Below are 24,512 nucleotides of genomic sequence, written 5' to 3' on the forward strand. Positions count from 1 at the left end.
TATTGAACTAAAAATGCGCTGTTTAGCTTTCAAAGTTCCTATATTCCTGGATTATTTTAAAATTTGTTAATGGCAAAGGCAGCATTTATGAACAGTGTGTGATTTACATAAAGGAGCAGTGCTGCTGTGTTAATTCCCAGGTTTCATATACTTGGCAAAATATTTTAAGTACACAGAATTTAGTTTTCTCAAATCCCATATTAGTTATTGTATCATGTAATTAGTATATTTGCCCTTCACTAATTTATAAAATATTTTAAATTACCAGTAGCAATATTTTTGTGTACAAAAATATGTACAAATGGTGTTTAGAAAAAATGTAAAAGGTTTGATTTATTTATTCAGAATATTACAGCCAGATTTTGAAAGAATTCTGCACTCAGCAGCTGCCACTTATGTGCCTTATCTAAGCAGCCAGATTTTCATAAGACCTGAACTCCACTTGACATCTGTGTGTTGAGAATCTGATCACATGTTTAAGGTGTCAGAGTTGTTTTGACAAATCAGGCTCCAATTGCGTGTACTAAACACGGATGAAAAACTAGTCCATGTACGTTTTCAGTGTCGCAGCAACAGACAATGTTCTGCATTTGCATTAGCTTCTTATTCAGTCAGTTTGTTTTATCTTTGTCTGAGTTAAATCTATTCATGCCAGTAATATCGCTGAAGATTGAAGTTTGTGGGTATTTTTCATTAAATTTTATTCTATGCTTCTATTAAATACATTTTTGTAAAAATAAGTCAAAATATTTTTGACTAACAAAGATACTTCCCACTTAGGGAACCTGAAGACTCTTAAAGGATGTGTTGGATTAACTATGTTGATGTGTTACCCAAATTAAAAACATAAACTTAGAAATATATATATAATAAATTATTAGCAAATATTCTTTTTTCCTTCCCTCCTCCTTTGGCAAAGTTTATATCATTTATCTTAGATTACCCCGTGTCTTAAAATCAGTTTGACACATTTCTTACTAGTACAGAAGTACGTGGTTTGTATTGCTTTGGTACGCAAAATTCCAGTCAGAATTGGGGCCCCATTTTAGTAACATCTAGCAAAACACAACATTTGATTTGTTTATCAAGTAAATGTATGTTACAAACCAGTGTGGGAAGCTATATGATTTTAAGGGCACAAATGCTTAAGAAAAGGAAATGGCTAAAATGTGGTGTGATAGCATACATGATTAATTGCCTGCATGTAGGAGGTTTTTGTGCCAAGACTTACAGAACAACTGACATCAGGGAGTCTCCAGTTAGTTAATCAATGTTCATATTTATTTTGGAATTAAAAACTTTATAGGGGCTTAAAGTATATTGTTCCTTAAGGGCAGGGTGTTTTGGGGTTTTTTTTTCCATGAACCACAGTTGTACTTTCAGAACCTCGGAGTCATATCCATGAGGAAACACATAGCTTAGGAGAGTTAGATTTGAACCTCACATGAAACTCTCATGGTATGAAAAATTTACCGTGACATTTGGTTTGTTTTTTGTTATGAAAAATGACTTTGCACAAGCCTTTCTGAAAACGAGTATTCTGGGAAGCAGCATGGTCCATTGGCTAGGTCATGGGACTGTCCCAGGAGACCTGGGTTCCATTCCTGACTCTTCCACAAACCATGCGTGACCTTCATTAAAGTAATTTTGTGCCTGTTTTTGTAACTTTTCCTATTTGTAAAATTATGAAAATGATTATTTGTTATTGAAAATTAGAAAAATACCAAGCAGAATTGTTTACTATTACAAGTTAACTCCAACTTCTCAGTTTGTCAGAAAATGCAGAACTGAACAAAAAGCCAGTAATACTACTAACAAAGAACTTTTACACTTGCCTCAGTTTGTGTTTAGATCATGCTGGACAGAATATATTTAAACCTTTTAAGAGGATTTTATATATATTATTTTCAGGAACTTTTAATTTTTTACTGAAATATGCATTCAACTCCTGTATAATTCATCTATCATTTCCTATGTAAATTGTCTGTTTATTTTAGACCTAGTTACCCTAGGGCTTGTGTATTACTGCAGTGGCATTCCTTTATTGAAAATGAAATTAATGTTTGTGTCTGCATCCAAAGATATACACTCTTCATTCTGATGAATCACCTGTATCTGGAATGAAGTGCATATTTTATTTTACTGTTTTGTGAAGACAATATTTCAAATGGTAGTTGCATTAAAACTGAGGAAACTAGGTAGTTACATGCTATTTAAATAGCACCTATGATTCAAAAGTACAATAAATAATTTCATAATGACATACAAGATAACAGTATAGATGCCAGCCACTTGAGTACCTCAATATAACCTGCAGGTTACAATGGACAGTAAGCTTGAATATAAGCCAACAATGTGCCCTTGTTGCAAAGAATGCTAATGGCCTAGTGGGCTACATTGGTAGGAGCAGTGCTAGCGAATTAAGGGAAATAATTCTTCCTCTATGTTCAATGCTGGTGAGGCTACATCTGGAGTACTGTCTAGTTTCAAGGGCCCCACCACAGAAAGGATGTGGACAAATTAAAGGAGAGTCCAGCAGAGGGCAATGAAAATGGTTAGGGGGTTGGAGCACATGACTTCTGAGGAAACTGAGCTTATTTAGTCTGGTGAAGAAAAGACTGAGAGATTTAATAGCAGCCTTCAACTACCTGAAGGGTGGTTCCAAAGAGGATGGAGCTAGACTGTTCCCCGTGGTGGCAGATGACAGAACAAGAAGCAATGGTCTCAAGTTACAGCAAGGGAAGTTTAGGTTAGATATTAGGAAAAAACTTTCTCACTAAGAAGAGTAGTCTCAGGGTGAGATTTGATAACGGTCTTCAAATTATATAAAGAGGATGGAGATATTCTATTATCTGTGGTTGCAGGGGACAGGACTAGGAGCAAGGGCCTCGTGTTGCAATAAAGGACAATTTAGGTTAGAGATTAGAAAAAACTTTCTGACTGGGTGGTCAAGTGTTGGAATAGGCTACCTAAAAAGCTCTGGAATTTCCATCCCTGGAAATTTTTTAAGAGCTGGTTAGACCAATGGCAGCCAACCTTCGAGCCCTGTGAGTTGGATGAGTAGCATGGGGTTGGCCCGTGGGCCCAGTCCCACACATTACGATTCAGTCGCATGCCAGCCTGATAGCATGCAGAGGTATATTATCCAACTCATGGATCTCCACTTGGGTCTGGAAACTTGGCGGTATCAGGGCATCAGTAATTAACACTGCCACAACTCCCCTGCCACTGAGTATCCAGACACTTAGGAAACGCCATAGACTGGACGATACAGATCTACAGGCCAGGGGTTGAGCACCCTTGGGTTAAATAGTCACTTGGCTGGGATGGCTTAGTCAGGAAGAATTCTGCCTTAACAGGGGGCTGAACTGGATGACCTTGTGAGGGCCCCACTCGCCCTATTTTCCTATGATCCTATTATTAGAGCTATTTCTGTTCATGTTCACTATAGTTAAGGTTGTGAGACATCTAATCTTGTTTTTACTTCTAAGGTAAAATTTTCCAAAGTTGGTCTCCACATGGAGGTAAACTTGTGCTTTTGAGTGTTTCAGAGCACTTCTAGTACTTTCCCTTTTGACCTCTCCTCATCTTTCTCATAAATAAAGCATACATATTCCTTGCCCGAAGGGCCTTAATTTTTCAGCATGTAATGCATGAATAAACTGCTGCTCCCATGCAAAGCATGCCTGAACTCTAAGGTGCTCCATGTGGAAAACACAACTCACTCTCAAGCAATCAATTGAAGAATCAAAACCTCATTATGTTAAAATATTTTTGGAATATACACGTCTAGTTCTGATGGTACAGACAGGGACAAGTCTAAGATGCTAAAACACTGCCTATAAACTTTCTAAGAAAATACTTAATACGTTAGCTATATGATGTGTTTAGTAGGGGTTGTATTAGAACTTGTTTGTTCCACTCAGAAATAAAACCGTGCAGAATGTAACTTCACGCTGCAAGAGGGCTATATTTCTTACAAGAAGTTCTTCAAGGGATTCAGTGTACTTAGAAAATGAATTTTGGTTAAAGAGTTCCAGGCTTGATCTTGTAAGAAATATAGCCCTCTTTTAAAACACTATTTCTAAATGTTTTCTTCAAGACTAGTTCTGTACTTAGCCAAATTTCTGCCATACTGAACAGTATACAGATGATTGTTTAATGCCCTATGCCACTACACTGGAATCGTATTTCAAATCTTAATGAATAAATATTTTCTCTTAAGTTTCTTGTTGCTTTTTTATATTAACACAAATTGGTAATAGACAGCTTTAGACACCTGTGGCCATGAGGGGGAAAGTAAAGTTCAAAATGAATTTTCATAATTTTTTTTTGTAAAGAAAAGATGCAATTGAAGCCACTGTTTCAATTCCACACTAAACTACAGAAATAAGGTTATTTTGTGGTATCTGAGAGAGGGGGATGGAGGGAATTTCAGATTCAGTAGATGGGAAGCCTTTCTACATAGCCTCCAGTTCTGACAGTAATTAAAAAGGGAGGCCTTCACATACATTGCTGTCAGACACTGTTTAAAAGAGAAATTAAGTCCTGCTCCCACTGAAAGTTACAAGTTTTGTCATTTATTTCAATGGAGAGAAAATTTGGATGGCCCTTAAAAAAATTAAGATAACTTGTCCCACACCCAAAGAAAGAAAAAGATTTTTTTTTCTTTAATAGGACACAGGTTCAGTGTCATGTTTTAGGTCTCATTCCAGCAAAAACAAAACTGCAGTCCTTTTTATTTCAGTGGGGCTAGTCACATGATTGAAGTGCTTGGCTGACCATTTTTGTTAAGAAACTGAGTGTTTGACTCTCAATGAATAGTCCAGTAAAGAAAGTGACATTCAAGAAAACCACCTTTCTGGGTGAACACTTTATCCCTGGAGCTGAATGTACTAAGATTTCACTTGTTCAAGGCATTTCCCAGAGAGCATAACTAATGCTGATAATTTGACATTAATCCAGCCCTGGGCAGAAGGTAACTCTTGAGTGGGCCCTGGGCAAACAAACTCATGGGCCCCCAGCTGAAGATGAAATTTCTATATTACTTTTCTTAACTCAATAACTAATATGTAAAGCAAGCACAACTGAGCCCCTTCTTCACGTAGGGCTCTAGGCATGTGCTTAGTTTACTTATGTGTTAATCTCACCCCGATTGCCTTATCTTGGGGCCTTTTGCACACAAAGTACTAAGCTCCCTCACATCCTGTTTTACATATGGGGAAAACCATGAAATCTTTACAGACGAAATAAATGATGAGTGACCTGGGCACCTGTTCTGTCAGCCCAAATTGAGACATCATTTAACCCAAATTGTGGCCTGCAACAGAAAGGGTTCGCCGAAGACTACACCATCCTCAAACCGATTGAAGACACAGCTTGAATGTTGCAACCAGTTGTGTTCTGAACCTGTATCCTTGGTGCTGATGGGAACTTGGTCCTCCCCGAAGCCGTGACCACGTCTCCTGCTGAAGGGCTCCGAAGCCCCCGCTCCTCCTAGGGTCCCGGGCACTGCGCCCCTCTCAAGACTGCTCCTGTCCCCCGTCGGAGCCGCGTTTGGAAAGCGATGGCCGCGCACCAGCCGCCGCCTGCACGTGACTGCTGTGAGGTCTGTAACTACAACCCGGACCGGGTCTCGCCAACTCCTGGCTGGAAGCGGAGCGCGCCAGACCCGTGCTGTACCCGGCCGGGAAACCCCGCGCGGGCTCCAGCACAGGACGGGGCGCTTCCGGGCAGACGCCGGGTCTCACCTCGCGGCTTCCAGCTGCAGCAGTAGCCCCCGCCGCCACTAAGGCTGCCAGCTGCGCATGCGCAGGAGCCTCGTTTGTTCGCCCATCCCCCAGCAGCCTTTGCGCCCAGCGTTCTGTTGCCCTGGCAACCGGCGGGGCCCGGCTGTGGTGAGCGGCGACCCCGTTGTGTCAGCGGCTCTCGCAGGGGTCCCGGAGCCGCGCGCAGGCGCTAGCGCGAGGAGGGGCGGGGAGGTGAAGCGAAGTAAGGGCGGAGTGGGGCGGCCTGCGGGCTCGTTCCTCCGAGGAGCTGCCGCCCGCCTTCTCGCGTCACAACAGGCCTTAACGTCATCGCGTGACGTCAGCGGCGCGGGGTGAAGTTTGGGTGAAGGCTCTGTCCCTAGACGTGGGGCGCGGTGCGGCTGGCGGCTGCTGTGAGCGGAGAGGAGGAGTGTGCTCGGGGCGTCTTCCGGCCCCGTGTGCAGGGGCAGGAGGGGTGCAGCCTCGCCTGGGCGTCCGAGGAAGCTTCTTTCAGGTCCCTGTTTTCTTGTGACTTGTCCCAAGGAATTAGTTGCTTTGTCTCCAGTGGCCTTCCTGCTTGGGTGGGGTGGCTCATAGTTTTTCCTGGTGGGCCTGTGCCCGTGGTTTCCCTCAGCATAGAAAGTGACTTTCAACAAAAGCACCTTTCTGGACAAACACTTTATCCCTGGGGATGAACGTGCTGAGATTTGACTAAAAGGCCTTCTCCAGGGAGCATAACCGTAATGCTGATAATTTGACACAAGGGCAGAGGGGGTGTTGTGGGAAATACAGAGCAGGTGATGTCTAGAGCAGGGGCTTCAGCCCCTGGCCTGAAGGCCAGGTGTGGCCCCTGGGGCTTCCCCTGGCGTGGGAAATCTGGTGGTGGGGTATCAGTAGGCACCTCTCCCTTGCTACTACATTTCCAGACGTGGGCAGCCCTGGGCCCTGAACACTGGATCAAGAGCCTGATTCTGGTGTGCTGGGCCAGGTGGGGGTGACACCAGACCCTAGGGCTAATTTCGGTGGGGCAGAAAGGGAGGACTGCTGGATCCCCAGGGCTCAATCCAGCCCATGGTCTGCCCCCACACAACTCATCTGGTCTGCAGGGCCAAAAGGTTTAGTACCACTGATTTTGAGAGATCTATCCCCTATCTCCCTGGCATCCATTTTTATTGCTTTAGAGAGGCCAGAGAATCATCTCCAACGGTCCTGTTCAACAGCTGTAATGGATCTACCATCCATAAATTCGCCTAGTCCCTTTTTTTTTTACCCTGGCTATGCTATCTGGCTCTGCTACCTATGGTGGCAATACATTTCTCAAGTTCACTATGCGTTGCATAAAAAAGTACTTTCTCTTGTTAGTTTTAAACCTATCTCATTTCAGCAGGTGCCCCCTAGTTCTAATATGCTGGGACTTGGTGAACAACAGTTGTTCCCTATTCATTTGGTTCACACCCTTCATGATTTTGTAGACCTTTATCATATCTCCCCTCAGCCTTCTTAGACCTCCCAACTATACAGTTGGTTCAGTAGTTTGGATTAAATTTAATCCAAATTAAATTGCCTCCTTCAATATTTCTAAAAGGTATCACAAAAAACCATCCTTGTCTCCCTTAAAGCATTTTGGACTTATTTTTATTTTTGCAGTGATAGAGATAACTTCTATATGGGAATCTTTTCCTCACCCCCCTCACCCCCCCCCCCCCAAAGTAGCAGGTTATGAGTGTCTCAAGCATATTAAAACAACAAAGAAAATGTGATGTGCCATTTATTTTCTGGAAGATGTTTTAAGTAATGTCAAAATCTAAAAGGGGGGGTGTGATTTATAAAGGCAAAAGCTTCTGTCTATTCATAATTGTCTTGGCATAAACAAAAAAAAAAAAGAAAAGGAATTGCAAGAGGAAGTTGACTCAGATCTTGTTAATTGTTTTTAACTTTTCCAGAGCTTCTGTGTGCAGACAATGAAAACTTGTTTATTTTGAAGGAGTTTTATAAAAGTCACCTTACAAGAACATTTTAAATTCTTAATGATACCAAAGCAGCTGTCTGTGAAAATTTGGTTTGTTACAGAATTATGGTTCAACTCACAATGGACTTAATTGCTAAAAGCATCAATCACAAGAACCACAAAGAAGAGCCTTTCTCCCAGTACCTGAGGAAAGCAACTCACCTGAATGTATCCAATAAAAATATAGATGCAATTGTAAGAACTTTTCATATGAATCATGACAATACAGCTTTTAGTATTTTAAAACTGTTCTTACCCTGTTTTTAGCATATTTTGTTGTTATTATGAAGTGCTCACTGAGAACGGGGAGGGAAAAAATGACCTGTATCTTAAGCCTGTTTAGAAAAAACATACTGCATACACTGCTGAACCTCTTTAAAATATTGAAACTGTCGGAGAGCCAACTTGTATTTGGCATCCTGTAAAATAGATTTTTAATTTACAGATACGTGGAATATACAAAATAAGACTATAGCAAAGGCTTGTACTTGTAATTCTTCCATATATTCACACACCTTGAATTTCATAATTCCCTTTCATCAACAAGAGGGCTTCAACATTGACCTGATCCATGAGTTTTGCTTTTTTTTTTTTCTTTTTTTTTCAATACAGAAAGTCAGTGGAAGTTTTGAAGTATGGAAATAAAACCTATGCCGTTATCTGAAGCAATGGACAGATGTGTTGATGTGCCAATTAATTTTGTTGTTAATAATAAAAGATAAAACTGTATACAAGCAATTATTTATTTATTATTTATTTTCCTCTTTTGGCTTGATATTTGCCCTCACTCTCACAGTGATCCTGGGGGCAGAGTATTATCCATGTCAGGCTTTCAGCTGGAGAACTACTTTTACATTTAAAAAGTGACATATATATTAAAATGAGCCTTCTGTATGTCATTGAAATTGTTCCAGTAACTATCATAGCAAAATCACCTGAATGGATGCTGAGAGAACAATGAAAAATTATAATTTTACCTATTTATAAATAATTGTAGAAGTTAGTGGAGTAGGACTTTGAGGCTTTTGATAATGTAGTGCTAGTGCTCGACAGCTTTGATAGCACTCTACCCATACCAAAATCCAACCATATTCTTCTTAAATGGTTTAGATTATAAAAGCACAACTTGTTTACATTGTGGCCTAATCCAGGTCAGGAATATTGGTTTGATGTTGCAATACAAGCATTTATATATGTGTTAATGAAACAGTTATTAAGGAAGGGAGAAAAATCATGAACCTGCAGCTCAGATTTTCCATGATGTATAGCGAAGTAATAATGATAGTAGATATTCTTAAAATACAGCACTAATTTCATTATTTAACAGATTTATTTTTTCCTCTGTTGGGAATCTTACAGAGGAGTTAACTCATAGCAGAATCTTTGCAAATTCCCTCTATTTTAGAGAAAGAGAAGGAATGGGGTATAGGTCATGTAAAGGTAGTGATGCAAACAGATTTGGATCAGTCCTGTGGCTACCGAAAATGTATTGATTAGAATGTTTGTTAGTGAGTTAAATTGCCTCCTTCGGTTTTTAACATAACATGCAGCACTTTAAAGAGTGCAACCTGAGTCCAGTCTGTTGCCTTTGAACTTTGTAATTGATTTAATTAGGACCAAGGGTAGGCCTGATGAGCTCAAAATACTGAACATGTGTTGAAATTGCTAGATCATGAGTAGCTAAATACAAGGATTTCAGGAATTTCTTTTAAAAACACCTAGAAAAAACATTATTTTCGATAGTGAAAACATTAAGACTTAGAGCCAGATTAATGTAGGCAAAGTCTGGTATTCTCAGATGACAGTGATACCCAACACAGGTGCAGGTATCTGTCCAGATAGATTCAGTTGCAGGATTGGATATTTATATATTACAATACTAGATACTTAAAAATACTTCAAGTATGCTCATGGAATTTCTATATTTCAATTTGCTTAAAAATACTGTAAAAGAAAACTTCAGATTTTGGTGTAATCTGAATAAAGTACACTAAAATACATAGAAATTTAAGTTTTTGTGTAATCCATCATTTTTATGTTTTAATTCCCATGAAATTGTTTTCTCTTATACTATTGAGATGTTGAAGTGGACTGCAGTTTCTTTGAGGCAGATTTTTTTTAATTTAAAGTGTTAGTCAAATGTGAAAATTTACAGTTAAATCATAAGGCAGAACTGAATTTAATGCAAAAGTATTCGCCAGATTTCAGAAGCTGATGATTAAGGAGCTGCATTTAGTATTCCTTGTTTTCTTTTTTTCCTTTCAGGGTGATCTCTCTTTGTGTAGAAATCTTAATGTCCTGTATTTGTATGACAACCAAATTAGGCAAATACATAATTTGGACTTTGCTTCAAATCTGAAACATCTATATCTGCAGAACAACTGTATTTCACGTGTAGAGAACCTCATATCACTGAAAAAACTTGAGAAACTGTAAGTGAGAATAATTTTATTTTTAAGAATAGGAAATAATTTAGACATGTTAATATTTAATAATTAATCATTAAGGTCTTTTTCTCATCATGATGCTAAATTTGTTACTCAAATCACAAATGCACGTGTAGTTTTATATTTCCTTTCAAGCCTTTTGTGATCTTGTGTACCATTATGTGATGGGTATTAGAGTAAGTTTAATTATAATCCACTAAAAACAGTCCTTTGTCTGGACACTTTAATAATATTATTACCTATAGAATAACAGAATGTGTAAAATGGATTTATATTTATTAGTCTGTAAATAGTGTAGTCTCATGCAAGGCTATTTATGTACATTTACTGTGTTTTAACTTATTAAATAATATTGTTTGGTAGTGCTATAAAGAATTTATTCTTGTTTTGAGAACTGAGAGTAGATTGGTATTGTGTTTTACCCTCAAATTGTGTCAAATTAAGTCCCATTTATGTTGTTTGCTATAGGTATCTGGGGGGCAATTGCATCACTCTAATAGAGGGCTTGGATAAGCTAGAAGAATTGAGAGAACTGCATGTTGAAAGCCAACAGCTATCCCTTGGAGAAAAGCTCTTATTTGATCCAAGAACCCTTCGTTCCCTTGCAGTAAGCATCTATTTGAGTTTTCTGACAGGCAGTTGACAGGAGACTTGTATTAAAATTGTGAAGGGATTTAGTGTGGAAGGTTTGATACTTTCTGAATTTCCTTTTTGTCATTTATAAGGGCTCCATTTTAATGCTGAACTGGAGTGTTTCATTTTCTCATCTACCTGTGAAGGTGGTTTGCCTCATATAGTAGGTACAGTCTTTGAGTTTAAAAAAAAAAAAAAAAAGGTCAATAAGTTGAAAAAGGGTGAATCAGGAAACTTAGTGCAGAGAAATCAGTCATTCATGTCTCATTCTGAGCTTGCAAACTTTTCCAGGAGTCATACATAGATCTAATAAGACAGCTACCAGCTGAGTTTGGGATTATGGAAAAAAATCCTTATGAAAGAATGACCAATTTCTTTAGTGTATGAAATGCAGTTCGAATTCCTTGCACTTCTGGTACACACGGTTTTGTAGCTTCCCCAATTCCCAAAAAATCATTTATTGTGGTGGCGAGAAACCCCCACAGGCAAGCCCCAGCATTCCCAAAGGGGAAAGGAGAGCCACCCACGCCCCAGGAAACTCATGGGCAAGAATTGCACGAGCTGGTGGTTTGCCGGCTCTTCAAGCGGCTGCTTCCAAGGTGGGGCAGTGGCCAGCTGATTGCGGCAGCTGGCGCCACCGCTGCAGGGAATTTAAAAACCCCGCCAGAAGCCAGCAGTGGGGAGGAAGTCCGCTGGGAATGCGCCAGCCGGGCAGAGACTCCAGGTGCTGGCTGTGGTGGCATGAGAGGTACTGCCCTGCGGCAGAAGAACTGGAGCAGTGTTGGGCACCAGGCTGGGGACGGGCAGTTCCCAGCCCCTCAACATTTAAAGCATTCAAGTGGTGTCTCTTTTGGGGAGGACGCCAGACACTCTAGGCTTATCAACATCCCAGCGGCGAGCCAGATTACCAAAGTCAACACCAGAACCCATAGTCAAGGGGCTGACATTGTCAGGGCGAAGATCTGAATACCCGAGCGGTTGGCGAGTGGACAGGGTGTAGGGGAGGCAGAGCCCCGAGGAACACCGCAGCACACCTGCAAGTACCCCGTCTTCAGGTCTATAGGGGAAGAGAACACCACTGAACCCCCTCCTTCTTTACATAACAAACAAGTCGTGGCAGACAAGTTGGGGGACCCTGACCTTGTGGGGCGGAGTTATACTCGCAGCGCCTACTCAAGGCATGACATTTATAGTGAAAATGAAAGAAAAATCAAGTCACTCTGCTTTCGTTTAACCTTTGTACAATATCTTGGGGAAGATAACAATGAAAGAAATAAAAGATCTAAATTTTTTAAAAATGAGCAACTATCGTTTCAAAACTTTACTTCTGAAGAGCTGAGGATAAATCATTTGTAATTTGATTTCCTGTATGGATACTTCAGTAACTTGTTCACCAGAATATTTTTTAGCATTAGTGAAGATTCAGATTATTAGTTTACTTTGCCCATTTCTCCTGGCAGTGCACAGTAAAATGTCACAATAGACTATTTTCTAGGTATGAATCAGGAGCATTAGATCTTTCTGTAACAGCTTTCCCCAGGCTTTGCTATCTGAAAGTAACTATTTTTAGGATACTGCATACTGATACTGGCCTGTCTTTGTAATTTGTGACTAAAATATTAATTTTAAGTAAAAAATAGATGGTTGGTGTGACAGGGGGCCTCCTGGGGCCGAACTCTGTGGCCCGCCTGCCTGTCACCGTGACAGGAGGCCTACTCAGGGCCAAGCTCTTTGTGGCCCGCCCACCTGTCTCTGGGCAACCGCCCGCTTATCTCGCCTGCCACGCCTTTGATGATAATTGATTCATATGTCGATGTCAGTTAAGCGGGAGGCTGCCCATTGTAGTGCCCCGATGCCAGGGGGCGCTCTGCGGCTCCGACCTCCCCTAATACCGCAGCCCAAGCCTCGCAGATGGCATCATGGTGTTCCTCATCACCAGCCCCATACTGGGCCCCAGAATCGTCCTAACAGGACCCCTCTATGATCCTTCCGATCAGGCAGCCACTCTGCCGTCATCCGGGCTACTTAGCCCCCCCGAAGCTATCTTCCCCTCTCGGGTGTGGTCCCCCCGGGACCTTCAGCTACCTGGCCCTGGCCCACCTCCAGGTCAGTCAGGACCCCAGGCCCCCGGCTCTTGGGCGTCTCTCGCGGTGGGCCCCTGGCCCTTTTGACTACCGTAGTCCTGGCCCCAGCTTGGGCCAGTCGAGGGTACTCTTCCCTTTGGGCTGGGTCTCTCTAGCCGCTCACTCTGTCACTGGGCCTCACCGTGCCACTACTCCCCGTCCTCTTGGGGGCAGCTGCAGCACCACGCCCACATCACTCCCACTCTCGGGGTCCGCCCTCTCTGGGCCCCTCACAACACTGGCCCATCTGGGCCCCCCAACAAACTCAAGGGTAACCCACCCAGTGGTGGTGGGAGCTAGTGGTTAAGGCGCCCCGACCCGCCTTTCACCAGGGTGATAACTGGCCTGGCATTTCCTGGGGGCTCCCGCACCACTGAGAGCCCCACCAGAACACCCACTCCCGGCAGGGTGCAGTTTCAGGTTATGCCCAGGACCAGGAGCCTCCTAACCATCCCCTTGCAGCTTCCCCTTTCCTCCGGGTCATTCACAGCAGCCCTTCGGTCAGGCGATGTTGCTGCCTGCCCTCCTGCAGCCAAACTGCCTTGTTTATATAGGCAGCCTAGGCCTCAAAATGGCTGCCCTAATCAGGCACCTGGAGGCTGCCAGCTCCAGGCCCTTGAAGTGGCAGAGACACCCTGTGCTCTGCCACAGTTGGTTTATATAGTCATATGTTTATATGATAGAATCTCTGTTTACTCATGTGCCCTGACAAACATTGCCTCAGGTGTTCAGTTCATCCCTGAATCTGAAAGGTTCAGTTTGTGTGCTTTCTAGGCTGTGAGTAAGTGTTGATTCCATGTTTCAGTGGGATAAGATAGGTAATAAATGCACATATAATTAGAAAATAAAAGTGGATGCTTCTGTTCTAGTTAATGTGTATGTGGTCTGATTAGCTGCATAAGCGTTTAGCAGTGTGAGAGGAAAGCCATCCAAGGTGTATTCCTTGTGCCATATGAATCTTATTTATTGCCTTCCCTTATTTAAAAGGAGCCTTTCTACAAAAGCATTTTTGTGGAAGTGAAGAGACAGTATACAAATATTTCTTCGTTCAATGTGGTAACTCATTGTGATGCATTTTGAATTTTTCTGGCTCAGACCCGCAAGTCGTTGACTGGTTCTACATGTTACATATGTTCTTTCTTGCAGTCAAATTTGATGATGGACCCACCTCTCATTTGGATCATTATTTATTTTATTTATTTAGCTTTATATCCTACCCTATCTATAAGGCTTAGAATAGCTAGCATCCTTGTGGAAGTTCAGTTTTTTTACATGAAGAAAAAATATTAATTTTTAGCCATTTTTAGAATGATTAATGTTTTGTCATCCTTGTACAATCCAGTCGTACTTTCTATTTTTGCTTTTCATCTCATTTCCCTCTCTCATCTGTTCTTGTTTCTCATGGTTAGAAAATGAGGACAAGGGCCAAAAATACATGGCTAGCCATCTCTCCAAGGAGTACCAACAATGATCTATGGACCACTTGTTTGGGAAGTTTGTTTTTTTTCCACGTCTGTGTTACAAGACAGTGATGGTAAAATTTCTTCCTGAAATGTTGATCTCAGTGCCCCGAATCAAGTTCTAGAAAGGGTTTGGGCTTCCAAATCCATACCACTGAAGCAAATATTGTTCAATTTATAATTCTGTATCTGGCCTAGATTTTGAATGTGTTGGTTCAAGGTGCTGTTTTTTTCTGTGTTCATATAAAACACTCCTTTGTTCCTTTTATGTTTACCTACAGAAAATAGTTTCCTAACTGAGATAAATATCTGAAGTACTTAGTTTTGAGTTAGAATGCAAGAATCATTGTAGGTATTCTGTAAGAGTTTTCCTTTACAAACTATCCCATCCTTAATTTTCCAAAGAATCACATGTTACATAAAGGCAAAAGTTATACATATCTATTGTTTGATTAACCAAAAAGGTCACCAAAAAGTGTGTTGCAATGCAAGGACCAGGGAAAATGGCATACTGGTTTCCAGGTAGAGAACAGACAAAGAAATGAACTGATTTACCCAAGGTCACACCCCAGATTCATAGCAAAGCCAGAACTAAAATCCATGTCTGACTCCTGAGTGTCTTGCTTTAACAACTGGATTATGCTGCCTTCCTTTCAGACTATTATTTTAAATCTTTTATATACATACCTCTTTTTTTTTCATATGCATAGCCCTTTTGCCTTGGTCCTTGCTTTGGAACCCACGTTTTGGTAACCTGGTGGATTTATATGTCTTTTTCCTTTGTGTAACCAAACAATGGATTTATGTCTTTTTCCTTTGTGTAACGCAGTTCTTTAGAAATTTAATGAAATTTACACAACTTTGTAAAGCATTGAAATGTTCAGGTGAAAAAATCATATGGGTATCAAAAATAATGTAAACAATAGTGATATAACACTGTTGACTTCCTGACCAAAGTTGCACTCTTTTGAGGAATCTGTGGGCACCTATATACGTGCCTGATACCTGCTCTGCTGCATTCTAATTTGAAAACATCAGAGCAGACTCAATTAATCAAGTCTGCTGGAGCATTCTAATTAGCACACATCAGCGCCTCAGCATCATGTGTATTCAGTGTCCCCACATTTCAAAATGGTAACGAGCTTTGAAGCACAGGATGCTGAATACAGGAGACGCTGCTGGTGCTATCATTAGCCACTCTAATTGAAGAGAGCCACTCTAATTAAAAGGGCCCCCCTCCCAACACACACACCTCAGACAGAGCATGTGTAAAGACACCCTGTAAGTTCTTCGATTAAAAAAAGAGCAGATGCAGATTCAGCATAAAATATTATGTAGACTATAAAACAGTTGTGGAGATTTGCATTTACATGTTATAATCAAACTTTGTGAAATTCACTTCGTGAACCTGATGGTAAAATTTTGGGAAAGAACTTACTATTGCATTTTTCAGTCTGAAGAAATAATTGTTACTTTCCCCCTTCTTTCTCTTCCAGAAATCATTGTCAGTGTTGAATATCAGTAATAACAATATAGATGAATTACAAGAGCTAGCAGTTCTGCAAAATATTTCCCATCTTATAGCAGTTGACAACCAACTTCACCTTATACAGGTATTAATTGAAGGCTTTTGTTATTTAGTGTGAATTGAATATGGTTATTTTGATTTAACATTATTGTGAATGAATTTAAATACTCAAGTGAAACTTAATTTATTCTATTAATTCATTGTGTGCCTAATTAAGGAGCCTGATCATAAGGTGATTGAAACATGGGAATTTTTCTGTTTGGTTTGGTGGATTTTGAATTGGACCCAGGATGAAAGTCTGCTTGCCATCAGTGTATTAAAGTCATAACTCCCTATTCCTATTCAGCATTTGGTATCATTGAATATCATATCAGGCTACTGGTGCCTCAACCATTCTTCTGATTTTAGTGTTATACCACTTATTTTCTTTCTGATTACTTTTACAGTATCATTTTAAGAAGCCTCAAATATGAACATAGCTGGTGAATTTCTTTCATTAAGGATACACGCTTTTGGAGAAGAACTTCCTTAATGGCTGCATGCACAAGTGTCCTTATTTAGTAACAATCATTAAGGTGTTTCAGTAATAAGATAAAGTGGTGCTTTGAATGTGTTTATACTTCTTCCTTTCAGTAACGAGTATCATTTAAATCAAATATATTATGTAAGTTACCAGCCCCATATTTTTTTGGTAGAATTTATCTTATCAGAAAGAGCAAGTGGGATTTACTTCATTATTTCTAAACGATGTGACATTTTTACCCAACTCATATTAAAAAGAACATGGAAAATTTAAGCAGTATCTTGTCTCGTGTTAACAGTAATCAACAATGAGATTGAAACTGGATAGTGTGCTCAGGTTTTATAATTTCTAAAATAATACAGGCAGGAGGTATCAGAGAAGAACACTATAAATAAATGAGTACACGTACACATTGCATGTATAGTTTAATAGGCAGACAAGGTTCTTTTGGTAAATTTGATATCTTTTATTAGACCAATTCAAATAGTTGGGGAAAAAAAAATTATTAGCAAGCTTTCGGGTTTAAGAACTCTTCATCAGGCTGAAGAAGCATCTGCAGTTGGTGTGTACTCTTTCTGGATGGAATGAATTACAGTTAGAGGTCAATGATTCTCAAGTTTTTTAGTCTCAGGCCCCTTGCCTGTACCTTTTCTGAACTTGGGTCTATCTCAGTGATTTTCAACTAGAGTTCCTTGAAATTAAGAAAAGTTATGGAGTTATTGTTTAACAGTACATCTCAGCACTGGGAATGAAATGTGTTTAATTTTTTTAATGAATCTATATGCCTTTTCGGGTGAAAGAGTGAAGTGTGCTACCAATTTTAATTTAAAAAAAGGTGCCTGTGTATCAAAGGTTTGGAAAACACTGGCTTAGGCCGTATTTAGAACAAAGCCTAATTTTAAAAGCTGTAATAAATATCAGGGTGGATTAATATAGATTTCTGATTTTAACAATAATAATTTAAGCCAGTAAACAGGAACCTTGATTAAAGTATTTTTAGTTATATATTATTTTCTTATAGTGTGTGTGTTTCATATATTTCATATATTTCATAGACATTAGGGCTGGAAGGGACCTCGGAAGATCATCGAGTCCAGGCCCCTGCCCAAAGGGCAGGAAGTCAGCTGGGGTCATAGGATCCCAGCAAGATAACCATCCAGTTTCATCTTGAAGGTGTTCAATGAAGGCGCTTGAACCACCTCCGGTGGCAGGCTGTTCCAGACCTTGGGGGCTTGGACAGTAAAGAAATTCTTCCTTATGTCCAGCCTGAAATGATCTTGAAGTAGTTTGTGACCATTCGACCTCGTCATCCCTTGGGGTGCTCTGGTGAACAAACGTTCCCCCAGATACTGGTGGTCACCCCTGATAAACTTGTAGGTGGCCATCAGATCACCCCTGAGCCTGCGCTTTTTCAGGCTAAAGAGCCCCAGGGCTCTCAGCCTGTCATTGTAGGGTCTGCTTCCCTGACCTCTGATCATGCGCGTGGCTCTTCTCTGGACTCTCTCAAGCTTCTCCACATCCTTTTTGAATTGTGGAGCCCAAAACTGGACACAGTACTCCAGCTGCGGCCTCACTAAGGCCGAGTACAGGGAGAGAATAACGTCCCGGGATTTGCTTGAGAAGCATCTATGGATGCAAGCCAGCGTTTTGGTCGCTTTACTAGCCGCCGCATTGCATTGCAGGCTCATGTTCATCTTGTGGTCAGTGATGACCCCCAAGTCTCTTTCTTCCATTGTGCTAGCCAACATAGCACTGCCGAGCCTATAAGGATGCTGCGGGTTTTTTTTCCCAAGGTGGAGAACCTTGCATTTATCAGCGTTGAACACCATCAGATTCTCATCCGCCCACTTGCTGAGCCTGTCCAGGTCAGCCTGGATCACCCGCCTGTCTTCTGGTGTGGATGCTTTGCCCCAAAGTTTGGTGTCATCGGCAAACTTGACCAGTCCGCTTCTGACTCCAGTGTCCACATCATTAATGAAGATGTTGAACAGTATGGGTCCAAGGACAGAGCCTTGGAGGACCCCACTGGTCACAGGACACCACGATGAGTGACTTCCATCAATTACTACCCTCTGGGTCCGACCCCGGAGCCAATTTTCCAGCCAGTGGATTGTGGAGGACCCAAGGCGACAATTTGCCAGTTTCTCCAAGAGGCAATCATGGGACACCAGATCGAAGGCTTTTTTGAAGTCAAGATATATGACATCAATCTCTTCTCCCTTGTCCAGGTGATAGGTCACCTGGCCGTAGAAGGAAATGAGATTGGTCAAGCAAGACCTACCCGCAACAAACCCATGCTGGCTATCCCTTAAGATGTTGACGTCGGCCAGTCCATTAAGGATGGCCTCTTTATGTTGGTAACTCTTAAATATGTTGATGTCTGTAGTCTTTACATTAAATTAGGGGGGCTGGGGCGGGGGGTGTCTAACCAGTAGGCCACACCCTGTCTGTGAACATTTATTTAAACCGTGGTACCCAAACTATTCAGCTCCACAGGCCAGTTGAAGGGGCTGAGTCAGGCTGGTGCACAGGGTCAGCCAGTTGCCGCATTTAGCACACAGGGCTGGTCTACAGGCTGGGTCCAGTGTGCAGGGTCAACCCATGACTGGATTGTACCCACGGACTGCCCTTGCATGCTGGCCCATGAGGCCCTTGGAACTCCCCAGAAGCACAGGGGTCAGCTCTCTGCCTGAGGCAGCCACGACACACAAGGAAGCAGTGGTGCTGTAACTGCAGTGATTATTTCGCTACTGTCCACAAAGACAGTAGTTGCTTTCCTGGTTGCCTCTTTCTTCCCCATCCCCCTCTATCCCAGTTACACTACTGAGATTCCCCTTGGGTCTAGAAATTTGGCGGTTGGGGAGTGATGATAGCATTAATTGCCATCAGAGCTGCAGTGATTAACACTGCCACCAGTCCACAGCCACCACATTTCTGGACCCATGGGGAGCTCTGCAGGCTGGATTCAAACTGTGTGCCATAAGTTAATTTTGGGTGTTGGTTTAAATAGCTTAATGTCCTTTTACTTGGATTAATTTTCAAATTTTCTAATTTACTGTTATGGTGAATGCTGCATTTCTGTTTTTGCTTAGATGCTTTTTTTCAACTCCAGTCAGTTTCTCAACTTTGAATTACCTAGTTATTGAACTGAACTAAGTTGAATAAACTGAAATGAAAAAAATATTTTCACAGCATCCACAGCACAAGCTGGGTTAGTACTTTAATATCTGATTCTTCTTAATTAGTTGGTGACTTCCAGCAGTTACGTGGTTTGACTTTAAGGTTTCAGTAGTAAATATGTACTGGTTACTATTATTTTTATTTAAATTATTCAAATAGATTATAATAGTACTAGCCCTAACATAAATTTGGAAAGCTTCAAAGACTGCAGTTGGGAGAAATAGCAGGCAGAGGAGAGGTGGAATATCTAGATAGCCATCGAGGTTTCTAGGTGAGACTGAATAGTGACAGGAATAACACAGCCTGGGGATATAAGTCACCTTATATGCCTCTCTCATGTTTGTATGAGGCTTATCTAGTATATCTATATCCATTTTCTTTCTCTTTTAGCATAAACATTTTCATTTGAGATTGTCACGCTGTCACAGTAAACCTGCCTTTCCCACCCCGCCTTCAGCTTCCATTCCTGATGACCATTATCTCAGGATAATTGCGAATTGGGCCAATTAACTCATATAATTAAGGGAATTGTCAATATAATTTACAGACATCAAGGGAGATGATCCCGTTTTAGATGTGTGGATAAGATCTGAACTGCCCTAAAAGCAATTGAACAGTGAAGATGTAGACTGTTTTCTGCAGTTCTTGCCAACCAATTTTATGGTTGTAACAATTCTCACATACTTGTTTTATATCCAGCTCCCTGAAACCAACTAAATACAATATAAAGGACACCTTTGATTTAAAACTCAAATTTCTACCTGAAAATTGTCTAATCTACTGTTCTATCAAGTTATACCTAATATTCCTATAACTGAAGGAGATCAGAGAAAAGCTACTTTCATAGATTCATAGATGTTAGGGTCGGAAGGGACCTCAATAGATCATCAAGTCCGACCCCCTGCATAAGCAGGAAAGAGTGCTGGGTCTAGATGACCCCAGCTAGATACTCGTCTAACCTCCTCTTGAAGACCCCCAGGGTAGGGGAGAGCACCACCTCCCTTGGGAGCCCGTTCCAGACCTTGGCCACTCGAACTGTGAAGAAGTTCTTCCTAATGTCCAGTCTAAATCTGCTCTCTGCTAGCTTGTGGCCATTGTTTCTTGTAACCCCCGGGGGCGCCTTGGTGAATAAATCCTCACCAATTCCCTTCTGTGCCCCCGTGATGAACTTATAGGCAGCCACAAGGTCGCCTCTCAACCTTCTCTTGCGGAGGCTGAAAAGGTCCAGTTTCTCTAGTCTCTCCTCGTAGGACTTGGTCTGCAGGCCCTTGACCATACGAGTTGCCCTTTGCTGTACCCTCTCCAGGTTATCCGCATCCTTCTTGAAGTGTGGCGCCCAGAATTGCACGCAGTACTCCAACTGCGGTCTGACCAACGCCCTATAGAGGGGAAGTATCACCTCCCTGGACCTATTTGTCATGCATCTGCTGATGCACGATAAAGTGCCATTGGCTTTTCTGATGGCTTCGTCACACTGCCGGCTCATGTTCATCTTGGAGTCCACTAGGACTCCAAGATCCCTTTCCACCTCTGTGCCACCCAGCAGGTCATTCCCTAGGCTGTAGGTGTGCTGGACATTTTTCCTCCCTAGGTGCAGCACTTTGCATTTCTCCTTGTTGAACTGCATCCTGTTGTTTTCTGCCCACTTGTGCAACCTATCCAGGTCTGCCTGCAGCTGTTCCCTGCCCTCCAGCGTGTCCACTTCTCCCCATAGCTTTGTGTCATCTGCAAACTTGGACAGAGTACATTTCACTCCCTCGTCCAAGTCACTGATGAAGACATTAAAGAGTATCGGTCCAAGGACCAAGCCCTGCGGGACCCCACTGCCCACACCCTTCCAGGTCGAGACCGACCCATCCACCACGACTCTTTGGGTGCGACCCTCTAGCCAATTCGCCACCCACCGGACTGTGCAGTCATCCACATCACAGCCTCTTAACTTGTTCACCAGTATGGGGTGGGATACCGTATCGAAGGCCTTCCTGAAGTCTAAGTATACGACATCCACCCCTCCTCCTGTGTCCAGGCGTTTCGTAACCTGGTCATAGAAAGAGACTAGGTTGGTCAGGCACGATCTGCCCGCCACAAACCCATGCTGGTTTCCCCTCAGCATAATTTGCCCTGCCGGGCTCTCACAAATGTGAGCCTTGATAATTTTTTCAAAGACTTTACCAAGGATGGAGGTGAGACTGACCGGCCTATAGTTGCCCGGGTCCTCCTTCCTCCCCTTTTTGAAAATAGGGACCACGTTAGCCCTTTTCCAGTCCTCTGGGACTTGGCCCGTGCGCCACGAGCATTCGAATATTCCCACCAGTGGCTCTGCAATGATGTCGGCCAGTGCCTTCAGCACCCTCGGATGGAGCCCATCCGGGCCTGCCGACTTAAAGGCATCCAGTTCTTCTAAATGACTCTGCATCACCTCAGGATCTACGTATGGAAGTCTGGTGCCTTGCTGCTGCCTCTCTACAACCCCAGTGAGAGACTTGTCGTGCCCCTCACTTAGGAACACTGAGGCAAAGAACTCGTTGAGGAGTTCAGCCTTGTCCCCCCTATCTGTCACCAATTGTTTCTGCCCATTTAGCAGCGGTCCTATTCCTCCCTGGGCCTTCCTTTTACTCCCAATATATCTAAAAAACAATTTCTTGTTGTCCTTTACTTGGGTTGCCATCCTCAGCTCCATGGTAGCTTTGGCCCACCTAACTGCCTCCCTACAAGCACGAGCAGCGGAGGTATATTCATCTTTAGTGATCTCACCCTGTTTCCACTTTTTATGTGCTCCCCTTTTGGCCCTTAGGCTGCCCTGGATTTCTCTGGTCAGCCATGGAAGCCTCCTGGCCCCTTTCCCTCTTTTGCCTCGCTCGGGGATCGTCTTGCTTTGTGCCCGAAGGATCGTTTCCTTTAGGCACAGCCACCCTTCTTGGGCTCCCATCCCATCAAAACTCCTACTCTGCAGTGCTTCCTTGACTAATCGCCTGAGTGCATTGAGATCAGCTTTCCTAAAGTCTAGCACTTTCACCCTACTAGTTACCTTACCCACTCGCCGTCTTATGTTGAATTCTATTATAAGGTGATCACTGTCTCCCAAATGGCTACCGATCTGGAGGTCCCCTATCATGTCATCTCCCGTTGCCAATACCAGATCCAGTATGGCATTCCCCCTAGTGGGACCATGCACCTCCTGTGTCAGGTGGAGGTCCTGTACACAGGTTAGAAACCTGCGTGAGCGATGGGACCTTGCTGTCTGCGTCTCCCAGCAGGTGTCCGGGTAGTTTAGGTCCCCCATGACTACCGCCTCTTTAGCTTTTATGGTCTCCGAGAGTTGCCTCAGGAGCCCCGCATCTATTTCTTCCCCTTGGTGTGGGGGTCTGTAGCAGACCCCTACCACCAAATCCCTTTCTCCTTGCCCCCCATGTAGCCTAACCCACAATCCTTCTACTTCCTCAACCTCGGATTCTGTCTTGATGAGGGTTGATGTGTATTGCTCACTGACATAAAGTGCAACCCCCCCCCCCCCTTTCTTCCCCGACCTGTCCTTTCTATACAATCTATAGCCCTCAATATGTACCTCCCAGTCATGGGATGAATCCCACCAGGTCTCTGTTAGCCCCACTAAGTCATAGGTGTTTAGTGCAAGCAGGAGCGCTAGTTCATCCTGCTTGTTCCCCATGCTCCTAGCATTAGTATATAGGCACTTGAGCCCTGCGACTGGTGCCTTTGCTGCCCCCCCGCTCCGAGTCCCATGGGGCCCATTGTTTCTTACCTTCTTGTTTCTTACCTGTTCTGTAGTGCTGGCCACCCCATGACTTTCAGGTTCCCAATGTTCTCCTTCTTCAGGCTGGGCTGTCCTTGTGGGTGCCACATGGTTTGGTGGTCCACAGCTTCCCCTGCCCTCGTACTCCCCTCCCCCCGACAAGCCTAATTTAAAGCCCGCCGGAGGAGATCCGCCAACCTAGTAGAAAACACACGCTTACCTTTGGGGGACAGGTGAAGCCCATCCCAGCTGAGCATGTCCCTCGTCGTGACGTGAGGGTCATTGTCCAGGAAGCCGAAGCCTGCCTCGAGACACCACTGCCGAAGCCGCCAGTTGGTCTCTCTGATGCAGTTCTCCTGCCGTCTTCCTCGTCCGGTCACTGGTAGGATGGAAGAGAAAACCACCTGGGCACCGAACTCCTTCAGCACGCCACCCAGAGCACAGTAGTCCGCCATCAGGTGATCGGGGGTTCTCCTGGCCGCATCATTAGTACCCACATGGACTAGGACCATGGGGTAATAATCGGTGGGCTTGATCCTGGCCTGGATTACCTCCGTCACATCCCGAATCTTTGCTCCAGGGAGGCAGCATACCTCTCGTGCCGAGGGGTCCTGGCGACAGATGCGTCCTTCCGTACCTCTCAGGATGGAGTCTCCTATGACGAGCACTCATCGCCTCCTCCTCTGGGTCATCGTGGATCTCTTGATCTGTTTGGAGTGTGAAGAACGTGGTGTTTCTTCTTGCCCAAGGGTTTCCTCCTCCCCTTCCATCTCCTGCAGGGTCGCCAGGGCCTCGTACCTGTTCACCAGTCGGACTGAAGAAGCTGGTACTGGTTTGCTGCGTGCCGCTCTGGTCCTGGCTGTGACTGTCTGCCACTCTGCTGTGGAGGGTATTCCCCGGGGTGCTTCTTCCTTTGGTGCCTGGGCCTGCAGGGAAAGGAAATAACTATCAATTTCATCCTCCGCCTCCCTGATCCCCCTCAGCCTGCTAACCTCCTCCCGGAGCTCCCTCACCTGCGCCTCCAGAGCCCTAAGACGGGCACCTGCCAGACAGGTGTGGGGGCCCCCAATCTCTGCCCCCCCCGGCCCTGCTGGGGATACCCCACAGGCCAG

The 24,512-nt window shown here is 43.3% G+C and overlaps 1 protein-coding gene across 5 annotated transcripts in view; it reads left to right on the top strand.

Annotated features, from left to right (window-relative positions):
- The first annotated feature begins 5,879 nt into the window (after nucleotides 1-5,879).
- PPP1R42 (protein phosphatase 1 regulatory subunit 42) overlaps nucleotides 5,880-24,512 on the top strand; it is a 62,503-nt gene continuing 43,870 nt past the window's right edge. Inside the window, exons 1-5 of one of the 5 annotated variants that reach the window (XM_059724023.1) lie at nucleotides 5,880-5,897; nucleotides 7,691-7,950; nucleotides 10,021-10,187; nucleotides 10,671-10,809; nucleotides 15,915-16,031. In XM_059724023.1, coding sequence (XP_059580006.1) covers nucleotides 7,822-7,950; nucleotides 10,021-10,187; nucleotides 10,671-10,809; nucleotides 15,915-16,031 — 552 coding nt within the window. In that variant the 5' untranslated portion in view covers nucleotides 5,880-5,897; nucleotides 7,691-7,821. The other 4 variants (XM_059724022.1, XM_059724026.1, XM_059724021.1 and 1 more) reach the window with 4 other exon arrangements.

The sequence above is a fragment of the Alligator mississippiensis genome, chromosome 3 (genome assembly GCF_030867095.1).
Source record: "Alligator mississippiensis isolate rAllMis1 chromosome 3, rAllMis1, whole genome shotgun sequence".
NCBI classification, from domain to species: domain Eukaryota; kingdom Metazoa; phylum Chordata; order Crocodylia; family Alligatoridae; genus Alligator; species Alligator mississippiensis.